This window comes from Saccostrea cucullata, unplaced genomic scaffold (assembly GCF_032062105.1).
Source record: "Saccostrea cucullata isolate Sc308-1 unplaced genomic scaffold, CSIRO_AGI_Scuc_v1 ctg1108, whole genome shotgun sequence".
NCBI lineage: Eukaryota > Metazoa > Mollusca > Bivalvia > Ostreida > Ostreidae > Saccostrea > Saccostrea cuccullata.
In genome coordinates, this window is record NW_026941566.1 from 57,696 (window position 1) to 67,366 (window position 9,671).

At 30.8% G+C, this 9,671-nt stretch overlaps 1 protein-coding gene across 1 annotated transcript; it reads right to left on the minus strand.

Moving 5' to 3' along the window:
• Positions 1–2,932: 2,932 nt before the first annotated feature.
• On the minus strand, positions 2,933–3,896 carry LOC134258057 (uncharacterized). Its single transcript, XM_062740617.1, has 2 exons — positions 3,242–3,896; positions 2,933–3,010 (listed from the first exon to the last, which is right to left on the minus strand). The coding sequence occupies exons 1-2, from the start codon at positions 3,861–3,863 to the stop codon at positions 2,952–2,954; spliced, it is 681 nt and encodes a 226-aa protein (XP_062596601.1). The 5' UTR covers positions 3,864–3,896; the 3' UTR covers positions 2,933–2,951.
• Between the last annotated feature and the right edge of the window lie 5,775 nt (positions 3,897–9,671).

Here is a 9,671-nt window from a genome sequence, read left to right on the forward strand (position 1 = left end):
TGGAAACATTCAGTATAATGTTTCAAGTTTTTATGGAAACATTCAGTATAATGTTTCGAAGGTTTTTTGGAAACATTCAGTGTAAAGTTTCAAAGGTTTTGCGGAAACATTCAGTATAAGGTTTCAAGCCTTTGTTTAAACATTCAATATAATGTTTCAAAGTTTTGTGGAAGCATTCAGTATAATGTTTCAAGTTTTGATGGAAACATGCAGTTTGATGTTTCAAGTTTTGATGGAAACATGCAGTTTGATGTTTCAAAGTTTTTGTGGAAACATTCAATATAATGTTTCAAAGGTTTTGTGAAAACATTCAGTATAATGTTTCAAATGTTTTATGGAAACATTCTGTATAATCTTTCAAAGGTTTTGTGGAAGCATTAAGTATAATGTTTCAAGTTTTGATGGAAACATGCAGTTTAGTGTTTCGAAATATTTGTGGAAACATTAAGTATAATGTTTCAAAGGTTTTGTGAAAACATTCAGTATAATTTTACAAAGGTTTTGTGGAAACATTTAGTATAATGTTTCAAAGGTTTTGTGGAAACATTCAGTATAATGTTTCGTAGTGTTTGTGGAAGCATTTGGTATTATATTTAGTGAATCTGGTCATTAGTCCAGTAAAGTGTTTATCAAATATTCCACAATGTACATCCTCTATAGTCATCAAATCTGTATAACTCAGCTCAATTTTAATGTCTTCATAATCGGCTTACTATTATCAATGAGTTCAGCATTGAAACTTGCCTGCATAGTCTTTGAGCTACATGTAAGATGACGGCTAATCATTTAAATTGTATGTTGAAATCTGCCCGCATAGACTCAAGTTAAGATACATAGTTCAGCAGAGAGCTGCTTATGTAAATTGTGCTTCAAAAGCTGCTTGCATAGTCTGGAGTTAAGATACATTAGTTCAGCGGATAGCTGCTCATGTGAATTGTGTTGCAAACTCTGCTTGCATAGTCATGAGTTAAGACACATGAGTTCAGAGGATAGCTCCTCATGTAAATTGTTTGTTACAATCTGCTTGCATAGTCGAGAGTTAAGATACATGACTTCAGCGGATAGCTGCTCATGTAAATTGTATAATAAAATCTGGCTTGCATAGTCTTGAGTTAAGATACATGGCTTTTACGCATTGCTGCTCATGTAATGGCTTCAGCGCATTGCTGCTCATGTAAATTGTGTGTTAAAATCTGCTTGTATAGTCATATTTCAAGATACATGAATTTAGCGGTTAGCTGCTCATGTAAACTCTGCCTGCATTGTCTTGAGGTTAGATTAAGACCTACCTAATTTTACATATATACTAAACATTCCTTGCAGTGATTTTTGCTTCTCTTGATCCACAATTAAACAGCTAACAGGTGAATGTTAATGTCTTTGTTGCATCAGTACTTGTTATTTGTCAAGAACACCTAGTCTAAAATGTATGTGAAATCATATGAACTTCAACTTCAATGTTGTTTAAAAAAAATACTTCAAAAAATGCTGTAAATTTCAGTATTTTACTCTAATTATAATTTTTTTTTTCTTTTGATTTTTCTCCTTGTTTGGTGTCAACCCCTCACTGCGTGACGCTGCGTGAGGGATTGTGGCGCAATTGTTTGGACGCCTCCAAGGATTTACTCATTTATGTTTATATTTTATGCATATTTACATGTACTCTGATATGTTCACTGCATGTAAATTTCTAGTCAGTCTCAGGGGGATCACACTTGTACTTTTCTCCTGTGTACATGTAACCTGTATTGTTTAATATTAGATGATCCCCCTTAATGATTTGTTATACATTTTACTATATGTCATTGAATAAAATGATACATTCGACAGAAATGCATATCTGTGTTTGGTTGTTTTTCACTGCACTTTAAGACTGATATTTCTCATAGGAGGCATAAAACAATATTATCACAGATAATTCAATTTATGTCGCTATGAGAAATATATTATATTTTACACCTAAGGATAATTCTGCATATCCCTGCGCAGTCTGCAGGATATGCACCCTTATCGCAGCGCAATTATTATAGAACCTTTAATTGCGAAATCGCACCTTATTTTGCTTGACATAGTTCTCCAATCAAAATCCTTGATTTTGTTGCGCCATTTTTGCTAGCCTGGCAGTGCATTGAAGAAAAAAAACCCACAACCCACCCTTTTTGGGATTTTTGGTGTTATATTATTTTGCATTTTAGTCCAGATTTGTTTTTTTGTAACTTACTTGTCATATGTTTCTTGATTGGCGCAATTGTTTGGACGCCTCCAAAGATTTACTCATTTATGTTATATATTATGCATATTGACATGTACTCTGATATGTTCACTGCATGTAAATTTCTAGTCAGTCTCGGCGCAATTGTTTGGACGCCTCCAAGGATTTACTCATTTATGTTATATTTTATGCATATTTACATGTACTCTGATATGTTCACTGCATGTAAATTTCTAGTCAGTCTCAGGGGGATCACACCTGTACCTTTCACCTGTGTACATGTAACCTGAATTGTTTAATATTAGATGATCCCCCTTAATGATTTGATATACATTTTACTATATGTCATTGAATAAAATGACATATTCGGCAAAACTGCATATCTGTGTTTGGTTGTTTTTCACTGCACTTTAAGGCTGATATTTCTCATAGGAGGCATAAAAATATATATGAAAACAAAGAATTCTGGTTTTTTATTCATTAAAATTGAAACGGAAAATTCTGTTGTGGTCTTCACATCATGATTTATATATTTCAATGAGTTTTTCGATTAATAATATTCATTTTCTTAATTCATATACTTATTTGATATATTTCCTTTAACTAAAGATGAAAACTTCACAAAATCTGGTGGCTTTTATTTGAAGATTTGCTACACAACTACACAACTGTATAAATATTTTCAACTCCTTTAACAGTTTTAAAGTGTTAAATGACGTTCGAGAAACATTAAACAAAACTAACCCTTGAGGAGACTTATCCTGCTTGTTGTTTTTCTCTGGTAAATTCCGATGTTTTCTGAAATGAAAATTCAGTTTTAAGGCGTAATTTGTAAATATAATATGATAAGATTTTAAGAAATTACGGAATGTATTTTCAATACTTTTTCCACATAAAAAATATAACAGTGATTTTTCTTCAGCTCTTCAAACATGGTATTCTTTTCATTGTAAACATGTGTTTCAAGTTTACCTTTGTATGTTATATGAACTCACTTAATTGTATTTAAAAAAAAAAAAAATATGTTACCCTCAAGGGTCCGAATGCATTCTTTAGTATCTTGATCATCTGCATATTGTTTGGTCAGCTGGTCTCTATAATGCTTGTCTTGGACGGGATCCATTGTTGTGTGTCTCAATAAGTCAACTTCTCTCTGATAATAATTTCCATTTAAAAGAAAACTATCCATTTCTACAACTGCAAATCGAACTGACGTCCAAATATCATTCAATTCACTGTTTGCGAGGGAAGGACTTGCTGAGTGGACAGTGCTATTTCGGGCCAATCGTACCCTTTCGATATTTGCAGAAAGGCATACATCATTAACATCTGGGACCTTTCCCCACCCAATTTTATGAGGTTTAATGTTACAAATGTTCCGTAAAAGAATGTACAACAGTGAAATATCAAAGTCATCGTAATTTCCAGAATAGGACCCGATGTTGGGTAAAATCAGGTTCCTTTGTTCGGGATTTAATCTTGGCAGATTTAACTTTTGTTTACTTATTTCAAAGGCAAATGCATGCGGCGGAACCTCTTTCCGAAGAACATCTCTCAGTTGATCGGTACATGGTCCAAGTAGAAGGCGACAAGCCCTGTTAGCATTCGTTGTCTCTTCTGTTGAGCTGTACGGACTGATAGCGGCAGCCATGATGGAACCATTTAAATATCACGTGAAATAAGCACAGCCTACAAGGCAAGAGTGCCGATTTATTTTTTAATTCTATGATTATCTTTAGATTAATTTTTATTATTCACTAATTCACTGAGGGGAAAACTATCAATATATGTTTTAATGTAAATTGTTATCTTCGTTCCTAGTACTATGAACTTTAAATAATAAAGACTAAATAAATAAAAGGACTAAAAAACTCGTCTAAACCGGTTCATAATTTTAAACACAAACAGACCAAGGTATTATAAGAAATCGAATTTGATCAAGTTTGTTTGGTTGTTTTTTTTTCTTTAAATACTATTCTGATAAAATTAAATGATTTACAAACTTACCGTCGAGGTCAGAATATTTCAAAACTTATAGAGCGAGACATCATGTCTGTTGAGATAAATAATGAGATTGCTAAAAATAAATTCTCGGTGGGTAAAACCAAATTTAAAAAACCGACTTTTAAATAGTTGTATGGAGAGGATAGGGATCGGTAATTTAAAGGGGAACATTGTGATACACAGAATTTTTAAAATAAAAAGGGGTATCAAAAACCCGATGAAATATTAAAAGCCTTAAAAAAAACGGAATGACATTTGAATAAAGATATTTTTGTTTTAAATACTTTTTTCTTTTAAGCATGTAGTTAATAATTTGGACGTCTGATATGCAGGACGTTTCCTCATAAATTTCTACAGGGTCTTAAAATCAGGGTCTTGAAATGTTGATACAGTATTTTACTCACTTTCATGTACAATTTCTTTTTTTTTTAGATTTTGTTTTATGTTTTCTTTGAAATATTTATTAAGGCATGCAACAAACACTACATGTTAATTGTTGTAAAATCTGGTTACATTTGTCACAGCACAAACTACATCAAGATTGTACTGTATATATTGTATAGAACATGTGTTATACAGAACATCTACATTGTATATTGGAACACAAATATTGTACAGAACACACATTGTACGGACACACATGTGTTATACAGAACATCTACATTGTATATTGGAACACAAATATTGTACAGAACACACATTGTACGGACACACATGTGTTGTACAGAACATATACATTGTATATTTTAACACAAATATTGTACAGAACACACATTATACAGACACATGTGTTGTACAGATATGAGGTCATACATTTGTTGATATATTTTTAGCAGAGAGAGTAAGAATTTTATTTCATCATTGTGACTTGTTGTGACAAGTTTAGACTTTTTTATGCTGCTCTTTGGGTTTATTTTTTATTTTAGAATTTTTAAAAATTATTATGCATTGCTATTGGTATGATATATGGTGATTTAGGAGTTATCAAACCTCCGTTGTACATGTACTTCTTCAAGGTTAAGGATTGTTGTGAGTTAAAAAATGATAATTGTCAGATTGACTAGAAAGCAATGATATAAGATATTAATTATGAAATATTTTAGAAAATATCCAATTTTTACGAAAATATAATTTTGGGCAAAAAATCAATAACCTGGTATTATTTATAATCAAGATTTTCAGTTTTTGTTTTGCATTGAGGATTGAAAAAAAGTGTTCATTGTTAGTATTGTCGCACTTTTATGATCTTATTCAAATGGTGTATAAAAAAATGAGACTATAGTGGTTAAAAATATCTCTTGTTAATGGGTTATAGGTCATTGTTGATTTCAGCTGTTTTCATTGGTTATTGTTGTTTGAAATATGATTTTATTTGTCACATTACATTCCATTTTGTTATTATTTATAGTATTTTTACTGTTTGATCTCCAAAGCTTTATTAACTCATGATCATTTTCTGGTTGTGTATTTTTGAAAAACACATTTATCCTGTATCAAACCAACTTAAAATATTTTATGCAGTAACCTTAATCAAAGGTAGTTGCTTAAATTATTATTCAACAACTTTATACTAAGGCAAATTCAATTTAATGAATCTTTTTATATTTTGCCAACAATTTATATTGTGATTTTTATGAAGTTGAAATCCATATGGAAGTATTAAGTTTTGCGCCTGGGAATATTTTCCGCATAAATTCTCAGAAAAGTCAATAATTTGCTGCTAGAAATACTTGTGCTTGAAATACAGATTACAGATAAATTTTGATATTTCAAACTCCAAAATCTTGAATACCAAATATGGTATATGTTGAAGAGAGTTGGAAGTCCAAAACATTTATTCTTGAATCTTTTGATATCTCAAGGTGTTTTACAGTCCTATTGAGTTTCAGATAAAGAGGTTTGACTGTATACACCTCTCTCAAATAAAAGGTCGTTACAGCTATAACAGAAATACTTCCAGCCTTTTGTATGCTCAAGGGACTATGTCACTTCTGAATATATTTTTTTTCTCCTCAGGTTTTTTTTCAACTCAAAAGTTTTTATTAATTGCATGTTATAAGAGAGCTTCTATCCACAATTTTTATCTGATGTTTTTTACGTTATATTTTTTTTACTGTGCATGAAACATAACCATCTTTTTCTTCAATTTGAAACCACTTTATCTTATTATGCCAAATCTTATTTTTATTAATGCTGTTTTAGTTCATTGTTTGTTTGTCATATGATTTTTATATGCAATAAAACACTGCTCACTTTTTCACTTCTTTTGTTTGCTTTTGTATGACATTATACACTTTATTACTTTGAAATGATAGTATATGTATAGTGTCAGTTTTCTATTTACTGGAAAACAAACAAATCGCAAATTGAATTCTGGGGAATCTTTAGTCCATTTTTAAGGTATTTCCACCCTCCTATGATGTCATAAGTTTTAGCAAAAACTTTTATTAATTTAAATTCATACCCGATAGAACCATTTTTTTAAAGAATGCTTTTCATTAGGTGTAATATTAGATATTGTTAAGAAATAGAACTTAAAATAATGTATACTTTAATTTTTAAATCAATTATTCATTTTTAAACATATGAAAATGGCAATAATTCCTTCTGAGATATCATTATTCAGACAATCTCTTTTTTTTTACTTTAAATGTACAGTAGTTTCCCTGATACTCACCTTTCAAGATAATTCTATTATAAGTTGGAAGTATTATGGAATCTTAACATCAGAATTATGTATTTACATAAAATTTATAGTACAATTAAAAAACATTACACGACTTTTTTTTACGCTGACATACATTACGTTTATGTATGTCTCCCATCTTAAATAATATGGTGACCTTTTTTGCGATAATTGGTAAATTTAAATTCGTACATTGAATGAAAATGAATGCAGTTTTTGTTTTGGTGGAAAAACCTTAAGTACATAAAGATAATATAAAATCATCTCAAATTCGCTTGAAGATGGTTTCGTATTACAAGGTTTTAGGAGGGAACATCAAAGATGGCAAATTGTATAAAGAACAAGGTTAACCTTTGCCTTATTTGACCATATGTATTTCTGAAAACTGAAACCCCATAGTCTTAGGTTACAATGCATCGAATATCAATTAGACCTTTGGTGACTGCGTATCTATCAAAAATGATGTAATTTTCTGGCTAGTCAATGTATTATAATTGCGGCAATATACTCATAGTATGAAAAAGTCTACAAAAACGTTTAATGTTTAAGCTATTTTTCTATATTTGACATAGAGCGCAACCTCTGACCTAAAATATGCAACTAGTGAATGATAGAGCTGTTTCTGAGGATTAAAAAACATTGTTTAGTTTTTAGATCAGAGAGTGTGCTCACATATATGTTTCATATAAATATTTAATCTTGGTATCTACATCATACCTTATTCCGATTGAGTGAATTGTTCTCTTGACTCAACCCTAACAAAAAATACTGTAGTTAATTATAGCAAACACTTTGATACTATGAAAACGTTGATTTACTATAAAGAACACTTTGATTTACTATAGTGAACACTTTGAAATTGATTTACTATTGTATACACGTTGACACTTTGATTTACTATAGTGATAGCTATGAAAACTTTTATTTACCAAGGTAATAAATATGGAAACTTTGATTTACTTTTGAAAAAATTTTGATTAATTATGGTTATCACTTTGAGAACTTTGATTGATTGATTGTGTACTGTTTTACGTCCCTCTCCAGAATATCTCACTGATATGGAGACGTCACCATTGCCGATGAAGGGCTGCAAATTGAGGCCTATGCTCGGCATTTACGACCTTTGAGCAGGAAGAGATCTTTATCGTGCCACACCTGCTGTGACACGGGGCCTCGGTTTATACGGTCTCATCCGAAGGATCACCGCATTTATTCGCCTTTTACGACAAGCAAGGGGGTACTGAGGACCTATTCTAACCCGGATCCCCGCGGGGCTTAAAAACTTTGATATACTATAATGTACACCTTGACACGTTAGTGAAAACTTTGATTTACTATAGTGATAACTTAGACACTTTGATTTAGAATAGCTTACTATAGTTCACCATTGTTTACTGTAGGTTAATATTGGTAACTTTTGTAAATTATAATTAACATAAGGATTTATTGTTATCGAAAATATGTTTTTTGAAGCCACTGTTGGTGAAATTGTAAAAAAGCATTTTCTTTTTTGTGCTGATGGTATTTGTTCAAATTACACAAAGGATCAAGTTAATTTAAACAATAAAATGGTTTCTTTGTTTATTATTACTGGAATGAACGGAAGCAGCTGTTGCAGAAAAAATACATAACCCGCGTAATCAGGTTATGTAATTTTTTTCTGCAATAGCTGCGACCGTTCATTCCAGTAATAACAAACAAAGAAAGACATTTTTTTTGTTTATATTTTTATCTGTTTAAATTATTATTTTAAGTAGGATTAAAAATATTAATCATTGGGTTAATGATGCGAACGTCCTTGTACGTTTCATTGATGTAACGGCCACTGATAAAAAAAAATCTGTACAGGTGATATGCAAAATGTAGTTCATGCAGTGATGAACGCAATGGGTTTTCTTAAGAAATAAAGAAGAAAATATCCAGTGGATGTAAATATTAATCATTGCAATGAAACATTTGATAATTTTTTAAGTCTTTGATTAATGTAAATTACATAAAATATATCTATATTTCTTTTATGATGTACATAATATCTTGAGTAAAACGTTGAATAAAAGGTATAACATTTACACCTCCATTATTGTATTTATAAACAAAGAATGCATCAGAGAGCAGTAATTAAATAATTTCCAACAGCTGCTTAAATTTACAGCACTAGTTAAGAGTAACACTGAAATGAAAATGTAAAGTTAGATTACATTTCAATAGTTATAGATACTATCTTATGTTTAAAAAAATTCCACCTTTAAATGTAACGCAACTTTTAATCCGTGCTATAATTTTTGAAAGTGTAGAGAATGGGCTTCCGTCAATCATGAAGTTTTTGTTGCAAGTTTGATTTCAGACTTTTTATATTGAATTTTCCATAGTTAATATGATAAATGTCCTTTATACATGACATACGAGGGCTGTTCAAAAAATAATGTCCTCGGTGCTCAGAAAGAAGCAAGGGACGCTTTTCAATGATTTAGTCTTCATGATTATACTTATTAATCTCTTATAATTCAAACACATGTCCGTAACATTTCTTATCTATTTTTTTTATTGTTTTTAGAACCCTTTTTTAGGTATGACCCTTAGTATACTGGAAACTGGCAGATCCAATGATTTCCTGGACTTGTTTTTTCCTTCTGAAAGGTGTTTTTTTTTTCAAGTTTGGAAATAGAAACAAGTCAAAAGGTCAAAGATCTTGCAAATATTGTTAATGAGAAAAAACATTCTGTTTATCCCGAAAACCCCTTTACTCTTCAGGGCATGCGGCATTGGACG